The sequence below is a fragment of the Drosophila sechellia genome, chromosome 3L (genome assembly GCF_004382195.2).
Source record: "Drosophila sechellia strain sech25 chromosome 3L, ASM438219v1, whole genome shotgun sequence".
Classification (NCBI taxonomy): domain Eukaryota; kingdom Metazoa; phylum Arthropoda; class Insecta; order Diptera; family Drosophilidae; genus Drosophila; species Drosophila sechellia.
This window is the reverse complement of record NC_045951.1, coordinates 11641028-11663975: the sequence shown is the minus strand read 5'-3', so window position 1 is coordinate 11663975 and position 22948 is coordinate 11641028. Positions and strand designations below refer to the sequence as shown.

Here is a 22948-nt window from a genome sequence, read left to right as displayed (position 1 = left end):
GAAATTGCTCGCCTTCAATGAATTTGAGTTCTGCTCAAGCTCTAGAGTTTTGATGCTCGTACAGCCCAGCGTTATTCGCAATCCAGCAGTTGTCGCGATCGGAAGCAAATCGGAAAATCTCCCTTGGATTCCTAGAACACGCAGCCGAAAAAGTATGTGAACAGGATGTGTGCTCTCGCAGCAAGGACATGGAGCAAAAATAGCTCTCAAAGACAAGGGACTAGTGAAGAAATAAGATAACAAAACATCCTATTAATTGTGCACAACGAAACGGATTACAACTTGTAGAATTTTATTTCATAACTTCGAAATGTGAATCTATATTTGTGGGAAAATATGCAGTGAAATTGAAATCAACCCAAAATACAGGACTTATATCATTTGTAAATGGTCTAAAAGAACAATAATGTGTGCAAAATAAGAATCTTGTATAAATGGAATCAAATTCACAACATCTTAAAACAGTTATGTGAAGATTAAATTTTCTTCCACACTATATTAAATATTTTTATATTCAAGTATATATATAGTACATATTCTGTAACAATTTAAATTCGCCAGGATAATCAGACAATTATCCTTTCGAAGTGTAAAGTGCTTCTGTGACTTGCTTGTATTTTTTGACATATGAAACTCAAAATAAGGATGTAAAAAGCGAGAGATATCAAAAAGGATATATGTATGATTTCGGTTTACAAATTCAAAAACTAAAATTCGAAACTAACATTAGCGATTACATCACTCGCAAGACTAAAAAATATAACTCAAGATCGATTGCCTTCTTTTTTTTGGCATCTAACAGCACAGCGTGCGTGCTCATTTCAAAGAAAAGTGATAAGAATTATAGAGAAGGAGTATAAACTAATAATAACACGCATCTATATGGTGTATTGATAATACAATTCAATTTCATCTTACAGTTCGCTGGTTGTGTTGCCGCGACGTCGACGCCTTTCAATTGGATTCAGGGTTTAATTTATTGAAATGTTGCCCTTTCGCTTGGGCCTGCTGCTACTTGGCGCCGTGCTATTCGTGGCAAGCGCAAATGGAGCTGCCATCGTAAGTTTCCGAATCGTTAATGAATCTCGCCGAGAATTGTTGCTTCTGTACTTTTGAATGGAACTAGAGTAGTGTAATGTAAATGAACTCGGTTCGAAAAGTAGGCGATAAGACATAATTTGACCAAGGTCAGTTCTTACAAGCAGCATCTAATCGGGCACACTTGCTGAGACCCTTTCGAATGAATATAGATTAGACTGACATTAGCATTGATTTTAAATCGATGTATTAACTTTCAGGAAAATGAGGCTACTAGTCTGAACGACTTGCAGCGGGAGAAGAGAAGCGGCAGAGGCTAGTAAGTAGCTAACAACTATTTTAGGCCAGCTGGGCTTACATCCTTTCCATGTTTATCCGCAGTTCGAGGGGACAAACCCAGTCTCAGTACTTAAACTTCGGTAAGCCTGAGGAGGATGGAAAGGCCGAGGCGGAGGCCACTGAAAATGGATCTCGCTCCACTGTCTGTGAGTACGGCTCAGATAAGTTTCTTTAGCACGTTATCCATTGACCTCTTGATCTCTTTCAGCTGGCACCCATGGAATGGGTCAGGCTCAGAGCCAGTTCTCATCAGGGGACTGCAATGGATGTTCTGGCTACCAAACGGATTACCCTTCTTCAGGCAGAATTCTCGATGCTAGTGGATCCGGAGGCATCGGTAGACCCGATTCCATTATAAGCTTACCCGGAGGTGGTACGTCGTATTTATTCAAAATGTATACAGTTGATATATCAATCTTCCAATTATTAATACAGGAATCGGTGGAGCGCGCCCTGGATATGGAACTCAATCCGGTGTTGGGCGGCCAGCAGAAAGGCAACCGGGCTATACAGGAATTGGAGGGCAAGCTGGAAGCGTATCCGGCCAGCCGGGATCAGAAAGTCAGTTGGGAGGTGACCAGCCAGCAGGCGGAGTCAGTCAACATGGAGTGCAAGGTAAACCTGGTGTTGGTGGACAGACAGGAACCGGTCAAATTGTATATGGAAGCCAGCCTGGAATAGGAGGACAGACCGGTGTCGGGCAACCTGGGTATGGTGCCCTTCCTGGAGTTGGCGGCCAGACCGGAGCTGGACAACCCGGATACGGAAGCCAACCTGGTATTGGCGGACAGACTGGAGCCGGACAGCCCGGTTATGGAAGCCAACCTGGAGTTGGCGCTCAGGGCCACCCTGGAGTTGGAGCTCAGACCGGAGCCGGACAACCCGGATACAGTGCCCAACCTGGTATTGGCGGACAGACTGGGGCCGGACAGCCCGGATATGGAAGCCAACCTGGTATTGGCGGACAGACTGGAGCTGGACAGCCTGGATATGGAAGCCAACCTGGAGTTGTCGCTCAGACCGGGGCCGGACAGCCCGGATATGGAAGCCAACCTGGAGTTGGAGCTCAGACTGGAGCCGGACAACCCGGATACAGTGCCCAACCTGGAGTTGGCGGACAGACTGGAGCCGGACAGCCTGGATATGGAAGCCAACCTGGAGTTGTCGCTCAGACCGGGGCCGGACAGCCCGGATATGGAAGCCAACCTGGAGTTGGAGCTCAGACTGGAGCCGGACAACCCGGATACAGTGCCCAACCTGGAGTTGGCGGACAGACTGGAGCCGGACAGCCTGGATATGGAAGCCAACCTGGAGTTGTCGCTCAGACCGGGGCCGGACAGCCCGGATATGGAAGCCAACCTGGAGTTGGAGCTCAGACCGGGGCCGGACAGCCCGGATATGGAAGCCAACCTGGAGTTGGAGCTCAGACTGGAGCCGGACAACCCGGATACGGAAGCCAACCTGGTATTGGTGGACAGACTGGAGCCGGACAGCCCGGATACGGAAGCCAACCTGGAGTTGGCGGACAGACTGGAGCCGGACAGCCCGGATATGGAAGCCAACCTGGAGTTGGAGCTCAGACTGGAGCCGGACAACCCGGATACGGAAGCCAACCTGGTATTGGTGGACAGACTGGAGCCGGACAGCCTGGATATGGAAGCCAACCTGGAGTTGTCGCTCAGACCGGGGCCGGACAGCCCGGATATGGAAGCCAACCTGGAGTTGGAGCTCAGACTGGAGCCGGACAACCCGGATACGGTGCCCAACCTGGTATTGGCGGACAGACTGGGGCAGGACAGGCCGGATATGGAAGCCAACCTGGAGTTGGCGCTCAGACCGGAGCCGGACAGCCTGGATATGGAAGCCAACCTGGAGTTGGAGCTCAGACCGGGGCCGGACAACCCGGATACGGAAGCCAACCTGGTATTGGTGGACAGACTGGAGCCGGACAGCCCGGATACGGAAGCCAACCTGGAGTTGGCGGACAGACTGGAGCCGGACAGCCCGGATATGGAAGCCAACCTGGAGTTGTCGCTCAGACCGGGGCCGGACAGCCCGGATATGGAAGCCAACTTGGAGTTGAAGCTCAGACTGGAGGCGGACAACCCGGATACGGAAGCCAACCTGGTATTGGCGGACAGACCGGTGGCGATCAACCTCGATACGGAATCCAACCTGGTATTGGCGGACAGATTGGAGCCGGATATGGAAGCCAACCTGGAGCTGGAGCTCAGACCGGGGTCAGTGGAGGGCAACCTGGTTACGGAGGCGGAAATACAGGTCAACCAGGGTACCTAAGCCAACCAGGGGGTGCAGGATCGCCTGGATACGGAAATCAGCCAGGAACTGGGGTGCAAACAGGTCCCAGTGTAGGGTTACCAGGCTACGGAGGTCAACAACCCGGATATGGAACCCAGCCTGGAATTGGTGGACAGACCGGAGCCGGACAACCTGGATACGGAACACAACCTGGTGTTGGTGGACAGACTGGAGCCGGACAACCTGGATATGGAGCACAACCTGGTGGTGGTGGACAGACTGGTGCCGGACAACCTGGATATGGAGGTCAACCTGGAACCGGTGGATCGCCTGGATTTTTAACTCAGCCAGCTATTGGGGGTATAAGCGGACCGATTGGAGGGAAATTTGGATACGCATCTCAACCAGGAATTGGCGGTCAGACCGGAGCCGGACAACCGGGATACGGTAGCCAACCTGGAAGTGGCGGACAACCAGGAGCCGCACAACCTGGATATTGGGCTCAACCTGGAATTGGCGGACCGTCCGGATACGGAAGTCACCTTGGAATTGGCGATCAGACCGGTGTTGAAAAACCCGGATACGGTAGACAAACTGGAATTACCGGACAGACGGGAGCCGGACAGCCAGGATACGGAGGACAGGCTGCAATAAGCGGATTCCCTGGGTATGGCTCTCAGCCAGGAAGTGGAGCACTAACCGCTGTTCCTGGTGGACATTACGGATACGAAACTCAGCCTGGAGTTGGTGGACAGACCGGAACCAACCAACCCGGGTACGGTGGTCAACCTGGAATTGGCGGACAGACTGGGGCCGGACAGCCCGGATATGGAAGCCAACCTGGTATTGGTGGACAGACTGGAGCTGGACAGCCCGGATATGGAAGCCAACCTGGTATTGGCGGACAGACTGGAGCTGGACAGCCCGGATATGGAAGCCAACCTGGTATTGGCGGACAGACTGGAGCTGGACATCCCGGATATGGAAGCCAACCTGGTATTGGCGGACAGACTGGAGCCGGCCAACCGGGATATGGATTTATAGCTCAGCCTGGTATTGGAGGGCAAACTGGAACCAGTGGAAGGCAAACGGGTTACGGATCCCAACCAGGAATTGGTGGACAGACTGGTGCTGGACAACCCGGATACGGAAGCCAACCTGGTGTTGGCGGACAGACTGGAGCCGTACTGCCCGGATATGGAAGCCAACCTGGTGTTGGCGGACAGACCACAGCCGGACAACCCGGATACGGTGCCCAACCAGGTTTTGGAGGACAACCCGGATACGGAAACCAACCCGGCGGACAGACTGGAGCCGGACAGCCTGGATATGGAAGCCAACCTGGTGTTGGCGGACAGACTGGAGCTGGACAACAAGGATACGGTGTCATACCAGGTTTTGGAGGACAACCCGGAGCCGTACAACCCGGATACGGTAGCCAACCTGGAATTGGCGGACAGACCGCCGCTGGAAAGCCCGGATACGGTGGTCAACCTGGAATTGGTGGATCGCCTGGGTATGGAACACAGCCAGGAACTGGAGGTCAAGCAGGAATTAGCGGTGGCCAACCCTGGTACGGAACTCAACCTGGAGTTAGTGGACAAACCGGAGCCGGGCAACCAGGGTACGGAAGCTTACCTGGAACAGGTGGTCAGGCCACGGCTGGCCAACCCGGATACGGAACCGGATCTCAACCCGGAATTGGTGGACAGACAGTAGGTGGACAAGGTGGCTACGGTAGCCAACCCGGAATCGGTGGAGCGCCAGTTTATGGAACACAGCCAGGAGGTGGCGGCCAAACTGGAGTCGTTGGAGGACAGCCCGGACAGACCGGAGACAGAGTAGGACAACCAGGATACGGAACCCAGACAGGACAAATTGGGGCACCAGGTCGATATACAGATGGAAGTCAAACTGTACCTGGTGCTGTTGGCACCGGTGGAGTTGGTAAGTAGCTATCAAGGCAGCGGAATCTAAGACAATGTTTTACATAGTTCGTTTTCTAGGTGCTGCCGGTACCAGCGGAGCTGACGATGCCTTCTCCCAAGCCGAGTCCTCAATTGGCGACGGACAAGCCTCGGCAAGTGCTCAGGGCAAGAAGAATGGTGGCACGGCCAAGACTCAGGTGTCAGGAACTTACAGCTCCGGCGGAACCTTTAGCGCCAGTGCAATGACGTCCGATGCTGATCGTGCGGCCAGTGCCCAGGTTACCGGAAATGCCGATGGAGCCGTAAGTCAGTCGCAGGGATCAGGAGGTCCTGCCCAGTCGCAGGCCCAGGTACAGGTGGCCAAGGACGGCGGCACCAAGGCCTCGTCGCAGAGCGGTGGCATCATCCAACAGAGCCAGAGCGAGGTGCACGCCAATGACAAGGGCGGCCTGGCGGACGCACAGTCGAGCGGACCCGGACAAACCTCGTCCCAGGCCCAGATCGGTTTCCGACCCGGCCAGGAGGCCAATCCGCCAGCAGCTAATGGTGGCGGCCAGGCATCGTCCTCATCTGGCACTCACTCTAGTCAGAGTAGCTCGCAGATTCACGGAACATCCAGGTAACATAGCTATAGGATTATTGATTATTGACTTAAGGCATTCATTATCGCTTTTGTACTTCAGCTTTGGTGTTTCGTACCATGGTGCTGCACAATCCGCGTCGGGAACCAAGGAGCAGGTGGCTACTTACAGGGAAGCCAACAGGGAGCTCTTCAATACCATCAGTCAGTTTGGCAACAACGGGAATGCGTAAGTAGTCGGAAAAGTCAAGAAAGAAAGAAAAACATGTTTGGGGTATTTCAAAAGGGATAAAGTATGATTCTGTCGTTTTCAGATTGGCAAAAAATGTTCAAAATTGGTTTTGAAAAGTTACCTCGATCTAGCTCAATCAATTTATTGTGATTTTATAACTGCCATGCATTAATAGAATTCTTTATTCATTATTTGTATGTATTCATTTTTGTATACATTTTGAGGTTATTTATGTTGGATACTTAAACAAATAAATCCTTAAAAACTTCTAATTACTTTTGCTTACTTACTATTCAAATGGGAAGTGCGTGCTTCTGCAAAATTTATACGATTGTATTTTATTTCCTTTTCTTTAACTTTCTAACTTGCAGTGTTACTGATCGCGCTGATGCTGTCTACAGTGGCCCCGCGCTTACTGATGAGTCCAACAGAGTGCCAGAGGCGCAACTGAAGTCCACCAAGCCCAAGGAGGAAGCGGAGCAGGTAGTGAGCAAGCCAGACCAGCCGGAGGCCGTTCAGTACGATGATGAAAATGAGGCCGAACCTGATGAATACGATGATGATGAGTACTACAACGAGAAGCCAGTGAAGCTAGAGGAAACCCCAAAGTCGGCCAGCATAGTGGCGCCAACCGAAGCAACACCTAAGCCCAAGACCTACGACCAGTCATCACCCACGCAAAGCCAACAGACAGTCGTGGTGCCGGTGCCGGGTGAAAAATATCAGGTGGTGCAAAAGCAGAACGGTAAGGCCACCATCAATGCTGAGCCCTCGACCACCGAGGCCATACCACCGGGATTCCGAGGAACCGTGAATGTGGAAAAGAAGTTCCACACCAAGGCCCTGGAGCTACACGCTCCCAAGGGGGTGGAGATCACACCCGACACCAGCGACGAGGGTCCGGTCCGGGGTGACAAGCCCCTACGGCGTGCTCCTGATAGCTACGTGACCGTCACCAAGTCAGTGACCGGCAGCATGGACAACACAAAGAACCCACCGCAGGAGAACAAGAACTTCCAGTCCACCTATTACACCAAGTCCTCGACCTGCGGCTACTTCACCTTCTCCTGCAACATTGTCTACGGCGCCAATGGAAGGAGCAAGATCTGCCGTCCCAAGGCGCCCACCAATGGAAAATGCTAGGGATAGCATAGTACGCATCCCAACCCACCCATATTATAGTAGATCAGTTCCAGAGGGGCTCAATTTTAGAACAGCTCAACCAACTGCCATCTACAAACCACCCAGTTGTATTTTGATGCAGCTTGCTCTTGAGCACTTAAGTGTTTTTTCGCATATAATTAAACGGTTTCACTGCCAATTCTTGAATATTTCGTACGATTTGCAATTGTAATTAATATTTAATAACAAAACACAATATGAAAAAGAGACTTTTGTTTCGATATCTTAATTCCGGAACTGCTTGTGCGATGTTGTTGTTTCGGAAACCCTCTAAACACACATCTTATCGCATGTAAGGAGCTTGGAGTTCCAATAGAGATATTGCGGGCAGCACATTACGAAGGGCATGTAATCACAACGAATGAACTTGGTGCAATCCGCTGGGTAGGGTATTAGCTGGTTGAGCTTATTCTCGCATAGTTTCGAAAGATCGGAATTTTCTGGATCTGTAATCGGTGGAGGATTGGGATTGGAGTAGTTCCAATTCGGTATCGGATCTAGGGAGGAACAGCCAACCGGAGTGTGCGAATCGCATTGTAGTAGCTGTGAGTTCCAATAATATTCCGGAGGACAGTCAAGCAATCGGGTCTCGTAATACCGATGGCAGTCATTGGGAAACGGCCATCTCTGCACAGTTTGGGCCATGCAAAATCCATAGAACACAGCGCATAGTAAAACAGTCAGTGGTATCTGGTTTGGCACTGATAAAAGTTAAAATGTAGTAATGTTACTAAAATATTTAAGCTTTTACTTTTCTCTCTGCCTCGCGAAGATTTCTCAGTCTGATACCGATCCGATGTTTCTGGGTTTTTATATAACATTGCTAAGTAAATACAAGTTATTGACAAATTGATACTATGCCTTCAGGAGAAGTTTATTTATTAGCTTTCATATCATAGCTGTCCTTGAAAAGATAAGCTTGTCCGGTCAAGTGAAAGGTAAAATAACTCGTAAGATGAGTAATAACTCACCAAATTCAAGAACCTATATAAGTAATTGTTAGAACTCTAAATTGGAAAATGGCTTAATCTTCCCGATTAAATCAATGAGGATTTCACATTATTCGGGATTGGTAATTTAGAAGATAAGAACCTGGGCAGTAGGAATTCCATATGTACACATAGCATATCTAGGGGAAATATTTTTAAGATTTGACTTTCATTGTTTACGCAAACTGATGTTCGATAAATAAGTGTTGAGCACTTCAACTTGATAAAGATATTTAGCTTTTTGTTGGTATAAAAGGCCGAGTTTTTCCAAGTTGTAGCATCCACTTTCTTGAAGCTCTTTCACCAAACAACATCAAAAGTAACAAGAGGCATTGAATCTTGAATTCTTAAAGCATTAAAAAGTTCATTATTTTTTTTTGCAGTGCGGCAAGGATCTGTTTTTATCTACCTAGGATTGTTGGCTTTTATTGCAATTGTCGATTGCCAGGAAAACAATAATCTCGTGGTAAGTGTGATGACCGGTTAAAAAGTATAATGTCTAGGAAAATCGTTTTTTTATATTTATAGTCCATACTAACCGACCACTTTATACAATGCCCACCGTTTGACGATCCCAACCATAATGTGATGTTGCCATATCCCAACGACTGTCGCAAGTATTACGTATGCCAAAAAGGACGAGCCTATGAGCAACAGTGTCCGGTGAATTTGTTCTGGAGCCAGCTGACCTACCGTTGTGACTACAAGGAGTACTCCAACTGCAACTCGGATATTCCAAGTACCAACCATGATGTTGAGGTCATATTCACTGCATATCCCGGAGATTGCAGGCGATTCTATGAGACACGTATCCTTCGCTGTGAGCAAAACCTCCAATGGAGTTCAGTATACCAGAGATGCGTTGCCCCACAGTATGGATTGTCAGATTGTCAGAGCTATCCTGTGACCTTGCCACCCGAAGTCCCCTTCACCCCATTGCCTACCTATCCAGCCGTTCCAACCGTTCCCGCAACCGTGATACCTTATGATCACATGCCCATCGCTAGTACTCCACCGGCTGTAACTCCTATGGAATCATTGCCTCTGCCAATTGATGTCCAATCGTTGTGCAATAACAGTCCTCCCAATGCGTACATTCCTTATCCGGGCAGTTGCAAGAAGTTTATACATTGCGGACCAACAGCAACCATTCTTTCATGCTCAAACTCCTTGAATTGGAATCCTGCCCAGCGTGCGTGCACCACTTCCAGCAATGGGTGCCAGTCTTCTTTTAATTGAAACCAGATATTTACCCAATCAAACAGAAGACATGAAGATACAACATTTTAATAATTACTTTTACAAAAGCATACAATAAAAGAAATTGTGATTACAATTCTGTAACGAAACTTGCAATCGCTTTTAAGGACTGCCATAAAGAAAAGCCGAAATTATCCGATTTGGATTTCGGTGAAACGTGCAAAGCACTTGGATTGCAGCCAGCCATGTGAGGATCCGTACAGGTAAGAATCGTGGGATTGAATTCTTCTCCCTCCGGGCACGCATAACCCACCGGAATGGGGTCTTCACAAACAATGTACTTGCTACAGTTCCCGGGATAGGGTACCAGTGATCCCTCGGGCTTATCCGCACAAATTCCATTCGGTGAGGGCTTCTCGGTGGTTGTTGTGGTAGTAGGAATAGTTACGGGTGGGATTGTTGTAGCTGGAATAGAACAGTTTGCGAACCATGGAGCCATACACCTTTCCAAGGCGGCACTAAATTCCTGACCCTCGCGACAGTCATAAACGATTGGATCGGGTTGAATACATTGTATAAACTTGGAGCAGTCATCCGGATAGGGAACTAGTTTTCCCTCAGGAGCTCCATCACATGGATCTGGTTGTGAGCCTGGTGTAGTTGGTGTTATTACCGTGGTTGGACCTTCTGTGCTATCTGTAACTGTCGGGGATGTAGTTTGGATTTCACGACATGCTTCGGGTGAAACACCAAAACCACATTCCCCGGTCCACGGATCGAAATATTCCCCACTGCCACATATACCCATCATAAAGGAATTCTCGTCTGTGCAATAAATATACCATTGGCAATTTTCCCTGTCAGGCAAATTTAGGCCAGTGCTATTGGAACAAATGTGATTATCAGGGCTAGGAGTTGTATGTCCCGGTGATGATGTTGTGGTCTCTCCATTGGAACAATCGCTAGATTCCCACTCTACGCATCTCTGCAGAGCCTCGTTGAAAAACAAGCTCTCTGGACAGTAAAATGCAATGGGAACTGGACTAGCACACAGTATGTATTTGTTGCATACCTCGGGATACGTGGCATAGTAACCATCACTCTTTCCAGAACAAATGTCCAAGACATCCGGAGGATTGGTAGTTGTTTCCTCGGTACTTGCTGTAGGCAACGTCGGCCATGTGGGCGATGGTGTTGTGAGCGGAGAGGTGGCTTGACTTGTGGGGGTGGAGGATGCGGTGGTAACTCCGGATTCCTTACACGCAGTCGGAGACACATCGGGGCCACAATTTCCAGTTTGCGGATCGAACCAGGAGTTATAAATGCAATTCGCAATGGTGGACTCTCCGTTTCCCATGCAGAGAATATATTGCTGACAATTTGTGACGAGTGGATATGATGTTCCAAGTTCTTGATCGGCACAAGGATCCTTCGGCGCTTGTGTTGTTGCAGCAGTCGTGGTAGTTTCGAAGGATTCAAGACAAGCGGTGGGTGATACATTTGGACCACAATCTCCAGTCTTTGGTTCGAACCAGGCATTTGATGGGCATTTTGCAGTTGTTGATTCACCATTGTTCAGGCAGAGAAGGTACGACTGACAGTCGGATTTTATGGCAAAGCTGGCACCCAGTTGTTGATCTGCACATGGATTACCAACATTATCTTCCGGCGATGTTGGGGCTGCAGTAGTTGGTGTCGAGGTTGGATCGGTTTCTCGGCAAGCATCTGGGTCTATGTCGGGACCGCAATTGCCGCTGATCGGGTTAAACCAATTGTCAACGGGGCAAGGTAAAATTGAGTAGGAATTGTTGCCCCAGCAGTAGTAGTATTGCTGACAGCTTTCAGGGTCCGGAAAGAATGTTCCTTGCTCTTGATCGTCGCACTTCGTGAAGGATTCCTCAGCAGGCGTTGTGGTATCCAACGGTCCCGGAGTAGTACGGTCACCATAGCACAACACATTATCCTTATCATCACAAATATTCAAATCCGGATTGAAAAGCATCTCACTAGGACACCGATAAACTTTACTTTGGTCATTCACGCAAACATAGAACTCATTACAATTTTCAGCGGAGGGCAGCAAAGTGTTGTTTCTTATGCCCAAGCAAGGATTTTTCGGTGGGGATTCTGTGGGTGAAGGTGTTGGATATGGCAACGGTTCGCAGTCGACGGCTCCTGGTGTATCGCAGATTTGCAGAGGACTGTTGAAAAGTTTTCCGTCGGGACAGTACTCCAAATCGGCACATGAGTTATAACACGTTATATATGCGCTGCAGTTGTAAGGATATTCATAAAATCCATTCGATAAGGATTCACAGTACGTAGAATTTGGTCGCGAAGATTCTACGCACTCATATGAGTTGCGTTTTGAAAATGATAATATGACATTTTGTTTGACATCATTCCATCCAACACCATATGATCCTTGGATTGAAAGGATTTCCACGGCAGGTGTTCCCAATAGCCAAAGAATAAACGGGAAAACCACACACACTGTAAAGAAAATTTGTATAATTTTTTGTTTTACAGTGAACTGTATTTTACTCACCTTTCATTGTGTGTGTGCTATGTGATTAATGACTTTACTATTCCTATTAAGACTTTACTTTTCTACGAATGATCACGGAAAACTGTTAAGTTTAAAAGTTAAATATATTTTCTTAGCGGTTAAGTTTGTGTGTCGATCTCCCAAAGTCTTGGAATTAACTGAAATGGGATCACATTTTTGGCACTTTCAATAATAACATTTTTCCGCTGATAATGACTAATAGTATAGAATCTTTACTATAGATAACATTCTATTGGTCAAGGAAGTAGGCAATAGCTTATTAATAATGTCCGATGATAAAGATCTTTTCACTTTTGTTTTCGTTATAATTAATTTCGGTGAGATATGACAACAATTAAGTTCCCCGAAAAGTGTAAGCCTTCCAATCTCTATATTCAACAGATAGGAACCCAATGTTTTACATTCTTATGAGGAACGGGGTTTTTAGTTCGTCAAGTGTTACCTACTTTTAGGCTTCATTAGATAATGGTAATCAGAAGATAATGATAATAAAGAATATTGAAGAAATCTTTTTAGGTAAATTGGCCTAGTTTACCTGCTAAAGAAGACAAGTAAAAGACTTGCAACTTGATAGATCGACCACTTTAGATTGGATTTCTTAGAAATATGATACCTTTCATTCACTAAATTATGAAAGATTTTGTGATAGAACAGTCAACCCAAAACAAAAGTGGTCTTGAACCTGGGCACACGTTCATATGTAGGAATGCCACTTTTGATCAGACGTTACATATGTTTTATATGAACTCTTATCAATTCTCAGTAAGAAATATGATAAAGATAGTACTCATATTCGAGTTCCTTTATCATATGAACAGTACAATCAGATTCCAGCATTTTACAGACTAGCAAATCATGCAAATTACCCATTAATGCTAGTCTATAAAAACTCAGTTCAATGAATGGAAAGTTTCAGTTCAAAAAAACACTCGATAGCATCACACAAAATGAAGCTATTTGGACTGCTCTGCGTAATGTTAGTACTTCAAGAAAGTACTCTGGCTGTTTTACAAGTATGTTGGAAAACACCCTTAAAAGTATGAAAAATAAGAATGTTCACTTTCACAGAACGGATTTGCATTCAAGACGTCCTTATGCGAGGGTAAAAATGGTGGACTCTTGCCCATGTTTGGATCCTGTAAAGGATATTACGTGTGTGCTGATGGAAACGCTGTGACCGGTACTTGTGAAAAGAATACATTGTTCAATCCCTTAACATTGCACTGCGATGATCCTGACAATGTGGATTGCATTTTCGATGCCAAGGACAATGTTAATGACGACACGTCGAGTTCTGAAAGTGATGAAGACGATGATGAGGAAATGGCCAAAACTGATCCTCCCGTTACTGTCAAACCGACGAAAAAGCCGCGTCCTACAATCCTTGAAAAAATGTGTGCTGGCAAGAAGGATGGAGTGATGCTTACCAAGAGCGGGTCCTGCCAGGATTATTACGTTTGCAAATCAAAAAAACACCATCTACTCTCTTGTCCTGGCAAACAACATTTTAGTCCAACTCGTCGCATTTGCATGAAGGCGTCAGAAGCCAAGTGTTCGGTTGGATCCCAAGAAAATAAAGAATCGGATGGTCCTGCCATCACGGGAGGAGTGTGTTCAGATGAAAAGGAAAACTCCCTTGTTGCTCATCGCAGTGATTGTGGCAAGTTTATGCTGTGCAGCAACATGATGTTTTTGGTAATGGACTGCCCAATTGGCCTGCATTTCAATATAGCCACATCACGATGCGATTATCCCAAGATTGCAAAATGCCAGACGAAGCTAAATGAAAGCAAATCCAAGTCAAAGAAACCTGTGCGCAAGTCGAAAAAACGTCGATTCTAACTATATTTTTTTAAGACCCCAATAAAGTGCTTGAATTATAATAATTCTTAGTAGTCCAAAGCTTAAGCAGAGAAAATTTAGCCACATCATATAGTACTACGATAAGCTATGCCAAATTAAATCGACGTTGACATATAGAAATGGCATTATCTGCTTAAAATGAGTAGTTTTTATCTATAGGAAAACGAAAATCTTTTCGTTTAATACTCTGCTTTAAATATTGTTTATTGAAACCTCTTAGCACTTAACATTATCGGGCCAATCGCAGGATTTGACCTGCGAATTGTACAAAAGTCCAGAGGAGCAAGTGAAGTTCACCTCACACTCGCACTGGCAGACTACATATTTGGAACTACAATCTCCGCTGGCATCGGAGAACATGGTACCATCACGCTGGCCAACACATCGTCCGTGGCTCTCGCAATAAGTTCCCGAGGGTCCGGCATTCGGACCACTCGGCGGTGCAGATTCATCGTCGCATTTAACATTTTCAGGATAATCGCACTGCTCTATTACTGAATTGTATTGCAGGTTGTTGGAGCACCGCTGATCATATTTGTTACCATTTACGCACTGGTAGAAGGCGGAGCAATTTTTCTCCACGGGCCAGATGGAATTGTTGGGCACATCGCAGCAGTCGGGATCGCAGGTTTTGGGAATGCACACATTCTGTGTGTCGACCTCACATTCATTCAGTGTGGCATTGAAGAACTGCGAAGCGGAGCACTTCCTGGCCACAAAGTTTCCGTTTATGCACTGCAGGTATCCGGCGCAGTCCGCAGGATTCACCTTAACCTCATTCTCAGTGCACGTCGTTCCATTTCCGTTGCACTGACCATTATCCACATCGCAGACCTCTGACTGGTGGTTCCAGTAGTAACCAGTGTCGCAGGACTTGGTCACATACTTGCCGCCGGAACAGATCTCATACATGGTACAGTCGGCCAAGGGTTTTGTAAATCCCTCGTTACACTTGACGCATATTCCCTCGTCGTCTGGTACACAAGACTCCAAGGTGACATTGAAGTAAGCTCCGTCGGCGCACTGCTTGCTCACCCAGTTACCGTTCGAGCAAGCCAAGTAGCCTGCGCAGTTGGTGGGGTCCACCTTAAGTTCGCCATCAGTGCACGTCGTTCCATTTCCGTTGCACTGACCATTATCCACATCGCAGACCTCTGACTGGTGATTCCAGTAGTAACCAGTGTCGCAGGACTTGGTCACATACTTGCCGCCGGAACAGATCTCATACATGGTACAGTCGGCCAAGGGTTTTGTAGATCCCTCGTTACACTTGACGCATATTCCCTCGTCGTCTGGTACACAAGACTCCAAGGTGACATTGAAGTAAGCTCCGTCGGCGCACTGCTTGCTCACCCAGTTACCGTTCGAGCAAGCCAAGTAGCCTGCGCAGTTGGTGGGGTCCACCTTAAGTTCGCCATCAGTGCACGTCGTTCCATTTCCGTTGCACTGACCATTATCCACATCGCAGACCTCTGACTGGTGGTTCCAGTAGTAACCAGTGTCGCAGGACTTGGTCACATACTTGCCGCCGGAACAGATCTCATACATGGTACAGTCGGGCAGGGGTTTTGTAGATCCCTCGTTACAGTTGACGCATATTCCCTCGTCGTCTGGTACACAAGACTCCAAGGTGACATTGAAGTAAGCTCCGTCGGCGCACTGCTTGCTCACCCAGTTACCGTTCGAGCAAGCCAAGTAGGCTGCGCAGTTGGTGGGGTCCACCTTAAGTTCGCCATCAGTGCACGTCGTTCCATTTCCGTTGCACTGACCATTATCCACATCGCAGACCTCTGACTGGTGGTTCCAGTAGTAACCAGTGTCGCAGGACTTGGTCACATACTTGCCGCCGGAACAGATCTCATACATGGTACAGTCGGCCAAGGGTTTTGTAGATCCCTCGTTACACTTGACGCATATTCCCTCGTCGTCTGGTACACAAGACTCCAAGGTGACATTGAAGTAAGCTCCGTCGGCGCACTGCTTGCTCACCCAGTTACCGTTCGAGCAAGCTAAGTAGCCTGCGCAGTTGGTGGGGTCCACCTTAAGTTCGCCATCAGTGCACGTCGTTCCATTTCCGTTGCACTGACCATCATCCACTTCACACTCCTTGTTTAATACATTCCAGTAATATCCGGCGGCACAAGATTGAGGCACGTACTTTCCGTTGACGCATATCTGGAACTTGGAGCAATCGTTGAGATCGGCCTTTTTGCTGCCCTCGGTGCAGCTTATGCACACGCCGCAGGTATCTTCAACGCACTGATTCAGGGTCGAATTGAAGTAGTCGCCATCCGGACAGGTCAGGATCACTTCGTTTCCGTTTACGCACTCTAAATAGCCGGCACAGTCATCCGGATTCGGCGTAATTTCGCCATCCACACAGGTTGGAGGCCTACATTGGCCATCATCCACGACACAGATTTCTATCTCCGAATTCCAATAGGATCCGCTTGCACACGACTTGGATACAAATTCGCCGTGACAGCAGATCAGATACTTGGTGCAATCATCCGCATCCACTTTGGTGTCGCCCTCCGAGCAGCACACAGCACTTGACGATCCCACGAAGAGGGAAATTATAAGGCACAGGGCCACTCCTGGGTAAAAACCGAGGATCAACAATCATCCTCTCAATTATCATTGCTCCGTCCTTACCATAGTGTTTAGTTCTGGACTGGGCCATCTTTGCACTCCGCGTATCGAACGCTCACTGATGAATCTTCGCTCGATATCGCCTTTTATATTTACCGGCAATTAAAATAATTGAATGTCTCCTGCATGTGGCGGTGATAATGTCGAAACATCCGTGATACTATCAGCATATATTTCCAGTAGTAATACAAGCAATCGATATTGTCACTATTTATAAAACTCAGCGGTTCATTGTGAATCCGCGAATTCAAAGGGTCCAAAAGCAATTATTCTTCAGTTGCTATAAGATGCTCATATATGAGAAGTCTTAACGATCGATTGGAATCGAAATTTCAATGCCCCATAGTGCATATATAAAGAAGCAGCTACAAAATCCTACAGGGAAAAATAAATGGGTATTTATGTTCGATAAGCTCTTGCCAATCTCATTGAGTGCCGACACCTGTTGTCATGTTCCCGCCACAAAACTGATTAAAATGATTTACTGACCACATCCTAGTTGCTTTGAAAATCACTTTCTTTATTTGCCAATCGGTCACTTAAAGACTGCAGGTCACTAGGTTCTTATAATTGCAGGTCAGCAAGCTTTCGTCCCAGTACAGGCCATCGGCGCACTCCATCTCGACCTCGCATTCACACTGGCAGACGACGTAATTGCCACAACTTGTGGTGGACTTGAAGTAGGTACCCTCACGTTGTCCCATGCAACGGCCATTACTCTCGCAGGCGATTCCCGAAGGTCCTGCACTGGGACCAGAGGGCGGGGTATACTCCCACGGGCAATCATAGTCCTGTGGGTACTCGCATTCTTCGGTATTTGGGTCGTAGACCAAGTTGTTCGGACAATACTGCTCGACGGCGCAGTTGAAGTTACACTTGTAGAACATGTTGCACTTGCCTTCCACCGGAAAGAGTTCTCCCTCCGGCTGATTTTGGCACACGGTGCTGGTGGTATTGCAGACCACCGCGGGCACATAGTTCTCAGGATAGTCGCACTGGTCCAAGGTGGCGTTGTAGACGAGGTCACCGTAACATTGAACCGCCGAGGAAACAACTGCAGAACTGGTGTCCTTAATCCAATCACACACTTGGGCCGTCTCGTTGAACTTCAGACCCTCGGAACAGGGCATCGCAATGGGGCACTGGCATTGGCAGACGAAGAATCCATTCGAATTGGGGTCCGCAATCATGTAGCCATCTCTCTTGCCAGCACATTCGCCCTGACTGGAGCAGGTGGTGCCCGATGGTCCCTCGATCTCAGTGGAGCCATCGGCGGTGGGGGTACAGTCCACATTCCACCAGTAATCGCAATCGTCTATCGCCGTGTTAAAGTACAGACCGGAAGGACACTGCAATTCCTCGGCACAGCCATTGTTGCATTGGATGAACCTCACGCAGATCCCTGGCATATCTATATAGGTGCCAGTTTTCTGATTTACACAATCCGTGCGAGAACTTTTGCAATACGACGGCACCACACTTGGACCCGAAGTCGTGGTATTGGATGAGTTGTAGGGGTCATCGAAAGCCGTTGTAGCATCCGTCGGCTCCGTGGAATCCGAGGGATCCGTGACTGAAGTGGTGGTATCCGGATCGCAGTCCTCGGTGACCGCCGTGGTAGGTTTATCGACATCGTCAATGGGATCCTGGCACTCCTCAGCACAGCAATCGCAGGTACACTGATCATCCACTTCGGCAAAGGCCGACAGTCCCAAGCAATTAGCTCTCCACTGGAAGTCGCACTCACTCAGATCTCGATTAAAGTGGAGTCCCCGAGGGCAGCTGCCGATAATGGAAACCTCTCCCTTCTGGCAAACCACGAATCGGGAACAGTGGGTGGCCAACGGAAGTCTAGTGCCATCCTCCTGATTCTGGCAGACATTCGTCAACTGGGCTAACACAGTGTGAAGGCTTCCGATAAGCAGCAGAAGGGTCCAGAGACCTAGGATACGAACCTGAAATAAGTTACTAGACTTGGGTAGCCAACTCTTCACCAGCTCACCCCCAAAATCGATTGGACGCATTCTCCCGAGATCACCTTTAAAGTAGTCCGAATTTCGCGAACGACTAAGTGGCAAACCAGGCCGTGTAGCACCATTTAACTGCCATGAGTGCGCCAAATCAGTAGTCAATCTTCTGATAATACCAATCACCATACGAATCTCTCGATTAATTCGGCAATGATTTGTTTGCGCCACAACGCTATCGCAGGTGTAATTAGGTGTGTGTGTCTGGAGCTCGGCACTGGGATTCGGCCGGGTTGCCTTATCAAGACCTGAACCTCAGTGCCTCCAACCCGGAGAGAAACCAAATATTTTGGCATAGGTCTACGGATTCTCGACTTCTGAATGGGTACCGCCCCGTCGTCTGCCTAATTTACGTTCTGTTGCACACTCCTAGATAACCACATAACGTATACCTAATCACTCGATTCGCTTTATTGACACTTGAAATTAAATGACGTTTATTGTCGCTCAAAATGAAGTGCCATTTACAGCATAAAAGTTCAACAACCAACCACTAGGATCGATTTGGCTATACTTTGAACTTTAATCATGGCTTTCCACTACTTTCACTCAAGATTTGGCTCTTATTGGCAGTGAAAAATTAAATTATATAATTAAAAAATGTTTTTAGTTGAGTAACTTTAAATTGCTTATTTCTTAATGTTATCAACTTAAATTGAATTTAATTATATCAAAAGTTCCCCGTCAATTGTTAGGTTCTTCTATAAGCGAATACACTTATTAAATTCTTGGAATTGGATGCAATCTCAACGGTTCAAGTATGTAGATAACAGAATCATCGAGAACTCAAAAATAGCATTCTACTTGTCGTTTCGCCGGGAGATTCGTATTTAGCTGGTTTGCCAATTTTAATGACGAAAATTACTTTTCCCTGTCATTTCACTCGGGTTACTCGAGCGTTCCAATCGCCGGGGGGTCTGGCCATGGAAGTCTATTTGTCACAGCAACGCAATCGGTTCATGACAAGTACTGTTATGGGCTTAGAAGAACCGGCGACGCATCGCCGGAGAAGAAGACTGCGGTGAGAGGCTTCCTGCTCGACGACTCTCCAGATGAAACTAAAGACAATGCAATTCTAATTATTCAAACGTTAGCCAAGTACGCTTGAATTAAATTACCAAAGTTGGGGAGGCCTAAATGGAAGAAAGGAGAGCAAAAGTGCTTCTATGGCCCAGGCACTTGAGTTGGAAAGGCTTAGACTCTTTCGGTGTCCATTACACTGGAGATGTTGTGCTCAGGGCGCGTCTGAGGCCAACATGGGACAACAAAAGACGGGCCAGCGGAAATATGAGTGGATCTGACATCGCACCCATACAGCCTCTATTATAAAAATCTTCTCAGGTGTAACAGGTTTCTCAGATTTAAACAGAGGTCGCGCCTGTGTTATACACAGTCATCAGAGACACTCGACTTGACTCGCAAGCGATCGTTGTTAGTACGGCGGCTCTCAGTCGGTATCTTCAGTGCAAAGGGTTCAGGATCGGAAACAGGAGCTACCAACTTGCCCATCCACTTCAAATCGAAGAACTGAGATCGATTGGTGCATAGATATCAGGAAAACCCACTCAATTCAACTCTAGCACCATTCGAAATCAGTGCTTTTGATAAGAAACAATCAGCGAAGTGTCAAATCGAAGCGAACTTCAAATGTGCTGTTAAATAACTCAATGGGAACATTCGAAAATCGAATTTAAAGCAAAAACCATTAACTCAAATGAATGTGCAGTGAGTGCCAAGTTGCAACCGCGCTGCCGAAAGAAGCCAATGAAGTGCAAGCCAGCTCGTTGACCGGGTCTTTAGTCACCGATCAGAATGAGTAAACAACAATTGCTGTGTCATCAATGGGAATAGATTTCTTATCGCTGATATGGCAAAAAGTGTGACACGACTTCTTAGTTGACACAAACGTTTTATTGATTTCCCACAATCAGGCACCTATTGTAGATCCAGGAATATATTATATGCGGGGACACTCCTTCTCGAATGTATTGTCCAAAAAGTACAGCGGACTAACTACATCCAGTCAAGCTTAGTAAGCCCTTTAGAAAACATTCATTAAGAGGTTGAAAACGAAGCCCTATATATGAGATTTTGAACATAGGTAAATGCTATAAAAGTATGTTGACAAAATGTGTCAGTTTGTACAGTTTTTACTGATCACTTAATTCCTACTTAAGATTCCTAGCCCTCAGCTATCTCTGCTCCAAAACATATTTATAAAATATATATTATAGACGGTTAAGTAATTTGACATTAATAGCATTCTTATCTCAACAGACGCCCATAAATACTGCCACCTGTTTAGGCTGATATTTCTTTAAGGAAGTACCAATATCTGACCTTGAGTCCCCATATCGACTACCTTTTTTTTAAAGCATTGAACAATTAACTTGCTTTTTAAAAAAATTATTTGGTCATATAATAATAAGCCATTTCTTTTTTCGGATTACCAAAAAATTTTTTTTTTTTTTAAAGGAAAAGAGCATCGCTAAATTCGGTATGTTGGCTTATATTTTTAAGCTTTAATTAACATCCATGTTGCTTAACAAGATTATCGTTTCAGTGAAGGTATATACAAATAAAACAAAAATAATATGCAAGTTGTAATCATCATTTTATTCCACATTGCTGCTATATATATGATCCCTTTTTCTGGAAAGGAATTACTTTAAATGATTGTATTTCAGGCAGACGTAAACTTATTGAAGGTACTGTGTGCTAGACCGTCACCAAAAAATTTAATTGAAAAACCAGTGATCTCTGTTTGTGACAAGAGCAAAATCTAATCAAATTTCGGTGTAGTAAATTACTGTCTTCCAAATGGGTTAATCTTGTAGTTGCGACTATAAAAGGCACAGCTGACTCTTGCCAATTGTTAGTTGAATTGATCTGAGTTAAAGTGACGGAAGAGGTATTTCAAAATGCGAGGTAGTCCCCTGACCATTCGGTTAAAACATAGAAACGGATGTAATTTGTATGAAATGTTGCAGGACTTCCTAGTTTTGTGGTCCTTCAAGCCATGTTGCTGGCCGTGATGGTTCATCTGAGCACCCAAACGCGTTACTTAAACGCCACCGACGATATCTGTCGACTTTTCAAGGATGGTACCCAACTCTTGAAGCCCGGATCCTGCAGCGAATCGATCATTTGCCAAAACTTTGAATCAACAAGAGGTACAACGTGTTCGGGCTCTAAGCCATACTACAGTAAATCCAAGGGTATATGCCAAGCGTCCGCGGATACTTACTGCGATACAAGCAAAATATGCAAGAATTCTGGAACTGGCTATATTGGTGATACCATAAATTGTGCCAACTGGTACTACTGTGATGCGGATGCGTTGTTGGGCCAAGGAACATGCAACCTGGGAATGCACTTCGATCAAGTAAGCAAGAGGTGTGTCTATCCGGAGGACACAGTTTGTGGCGCCAAATATGAGATATGCGACGTTGCGCCCTTAAGCACACCATTCCGCGATGATGCCAACTGCCACAAGTACTATACGTGCAGCAGCACTAAGGGCATGGTGGTAAATACATGCGAAAATGGACTGTATTACAACGTGGCCACCGGAACTTGTGTGCAGAAAAAGGATGTTATCTGCGAGAACCATCCGCTGCCAGATGAGGTGTGTGGCAACAAGAAACTGGCGGTGCGCAACAAATTCGTTTCGGATATGGCCACATGTCGCGGATACTACTACTGCCGCGATTTGGGCTCCGGTATCCCCGATACCGATCCCATATTCCAGCAGTGCGATGAGAACAACTTCTTCAACCAGGTGCGACAGGCGTGCATGCCGCGCGAGAGCCAGAAATGCGACTACGATAGATGTGATGGTCGCAAGGATGGCTTCGAAGTGGCCGAAATCGATGGATGCCACCACTACATCGAATGCGTCGATGGTCGGGAAACCACTCCCATAAGCTGTGAGGATAAGTATTTCGACGTTGTCACGCAAAACTGCAGCGCAACTCACTTAGTTTATGGAGCTTGTTCCTCTTAACTGCTTGGCATTTGCCAGCTGTTCGTAAAGTATTAATTATTTGCAAATAAAAAACCTATATCAGTGTACATACGCGAAATTTTG

The 22948-nt window shown here is 46.7% G+C and overlaps 8 protein-coding genes across 9 annotated transcripts; 4 read left to right on the top strand and 4 right to left on the bottom strand.

Annotated features, from left to right (window-relative positions):
* Positions 1-84: 84 nt before the first annotated feature.
* Positions 85-7767, top strand: LOC6621954 (collagen alpha-1(IV) chain). Of its 2 annotated transcripts, none has more exons than XM_032720186.1 (9): positions 85-152; positions 921-1059; positions 1299-1357; positions 1420-1523; positions 1586-1750; positions 1813-5583; positions 5643-6183; positions 6248-6373; positions 6748-7767. In XM_032720186.1, exons 2-9 carry the CDS (start codon positions 985-987, stop codon positions 7517-7519), a joined length of 5613 nt encoding a protein of 1870 aa, XP_032576077.1. In that variant the 5' UTR covers positions 85-152; positions 921-984; the 3' UTR covers positions 7520-7767. The 2 variants fall into 2 exon arrangements, with proteins under 2 accessions (XP_032576077.1, XP_032576078.1); XM_032720187.1 differs by lacking the exon at positions 6748-7767 and adding an exon at positions 6459-6567.
* Positions 7768-7828: 61 nt separating this feature from the next.
* On the bottom strand, positions 7829-8254 carry LOC6605377. The gene has a single exon (XM_002030174.2). It carries the CDS (start codon positions 8201-8203, stop codon positions 7829-7831), a length of 375 nt encoding a protein of 124 aa, XP_002030210.1. The 5' UTR covers positions 8204-8254.
* Positions 8255-8848: 594 nt separating this feature from the next.
* LOC6605376 lies at positions 8849-9867 on the top strand. Its single transcript, XM_002030173.2, has 3 exons — positions 8849-8866; positions 8931-9013; positions 9076-9867. Coding segments are annotated over exons 1-3 (795 nt in total). The 5' UTR covers positions 8849-8865; the 3' UTR covers positions 9787-9867.
* Positions 9819-12435, bottom strand: LOC6605375 (chitin-binding domain protein cbd-1). The gene is made up of 2 exons (XM_032720190.1): positions 12296-12435; positions 9819-12240 (listed from the first exon to the last, which is right to left on the bottom strand). Exons 1-2 carry the CDS (start codon positions 12300-12302, stop codon positions 9878-9880), a joined length of 2370 nt encoding a protein of 789 aa, XP_032576081.1. The 5' UTR covers positions 12303-12435; the 3' UTR covers positions 9819-9877.
* An 808-nt stretch (positions 12436-13243) lies between these two features.
* Positions 13244-14202, top strand: LOC6605374 (probable chitinase 10). The gene is made up of 2 exons (XM_002030171.2): positions 13244-13329; positions 13385-14202. The coding sequence occupies exons 1-2, from the start codon at positions 13264-13266 to the stop codon at positions 14156-14158; spliced, it is 840 nt and encodes a 279-aa protein (XP_002030207.1). The 5' UTR covers positions 13244-13263; the 3' UTR covers positions 14159-14202.
* Positions 14203-14351: 149 nt separating this feature from the next.
* Positions 14352-16899, bottom strand: LOC6605373 (chitin-binding domain protein cbd-1). Its single transcript, XM_002030170.2, has 2 exons — positions 16835-16899; positions 14352-16776 (listed from the first exon to the last, which is right to left on the bottom strand). Exons 1-2 carry the CDS (start codon positions 16860-16862, stop codon positions 14396-14398), a joined length of 2409 nt encoding a protein of 802 aa, XP_002030206.2. The 5' UTR covers positions 16863-16899; the 3' UTR covers positions 14352-14395.
* A 431-nt stretch (positions 16900-17330) lies between these two features.
* On the bottom strand, positions 17331-18936 carry LOC6605372 (chondroitin proteoglycan 2). Its single transcript, XM_002030169.2, has 2 exons — positions 18834-18936; positions 17331-18773 (listed from the first exon to the last, which is right to left on the bottom strand). Exons 1-2 carry the CDS (start codon positions 18853-18855, stop codon positions 17371-17373), a joined length of 1425 nt encoding a protein of 474 aa, XP_002030205.1. The 5' UTR covers positions 18856-18936; the 3' UTR covers positions 17331-17370.
* A 2777-nt stretch (positions 18937-21713) lies between these two features.
* LOC6605370 (peritrophin-48) lies at positions 21714-22932 on the top strand. Its single transcript, XM_002030168.2, has 2 exons — positions 21714-21786; positions 21849-22932. The coding sequence occupies exons 1-2, from the start codon at positions 21780-21782 to the stop codon at positions 22862-22864; spliced, it is 1023 nt and encodes a 340-aa protein (XP_002030204.1). The 5' UTR covers positions 21714-21779; the 3' UTR covers positions 22865-22932.
* The last annotated feature ends 16 nt before the right edge of the window (positions 22933-22948 follow it).

Bases quoted from the DNA above. Each gene is read 5' to 3' on its own strand.
- LOC6605374 (XM_002030171.2), top strand. From the start codon at position 13,264: ATGAAGCTATTTGGACTGCTCTGCGTAATGTTAGTACTTCAAGAAAGT. The intron at 13,330-13,384 runs GTATGTTGGAAA...TCACTTTCACAG, and splicing joins GTACTCTGGCTGTTTTACAA to AACGGATTTGCATTCAAGAC.
- LOC6605377 (XM_002030174.2), bottom strand. From the start codon at position 8,203: ATGGCCCAAACTGTGCAGAGATGGCCGTTTCCCAATGACTGCCATCGG.
- LOC6605376 (XM_002030173.2), top strand. The intron at 9,014-9,075 runs GTAAGTGTGATG...TTATATTTATAG, and splicing joins AGGAAAACAATAATCTCGTG to TCCATACTAACCGACCACTT.
- LOC6605373 (XM_002030170.2), bottom strand. From the start codon at position 16,862: ATGGCCCAGTCCAGAACTAAACACTATG. The intron at 16,777-16,834 runs GTAAGGACGGAG...GTTTTTACCCAG, and splicing joins GTCCAGAACTAAACACTATG to GAGTGGCCCTGTGCCTTATA.
- LOC6621954 (XM_032720186.1), top strand. From the start codon at position 985: ATGTTGCCCTTTCGCTTGGGCCTGCTGCTACTTGGCGCCGTGCTATTC. The intron at 1,751-1,812 runs GTACGTCGTATT...TTATTAATACAG, and splicing joins TATAAGCTTACCCGGAGGTG to GAATCGGTGGAGCGCGCCCT. The intron at 6,374-6,747 runs GTAAGTAGTCGG...TCTAACTTGCAG, and splicing joins TTTGGCAACAACGGGAATGC to TGTTACTGATCGCGCTGATG.
- LOC6605372 (XM_002030169.2), bottom strand. From the start codon at position 18,855: ATGCGTCCAATCGATTTTGGGG. The intron at 18,774-18,833 runs GTGAGCTGGTGA...TTCGTATCCTAG, and splicing joins GCGTCCAATCGATTTTGGGG to GTCTCTGGACCCTTCTGCTG.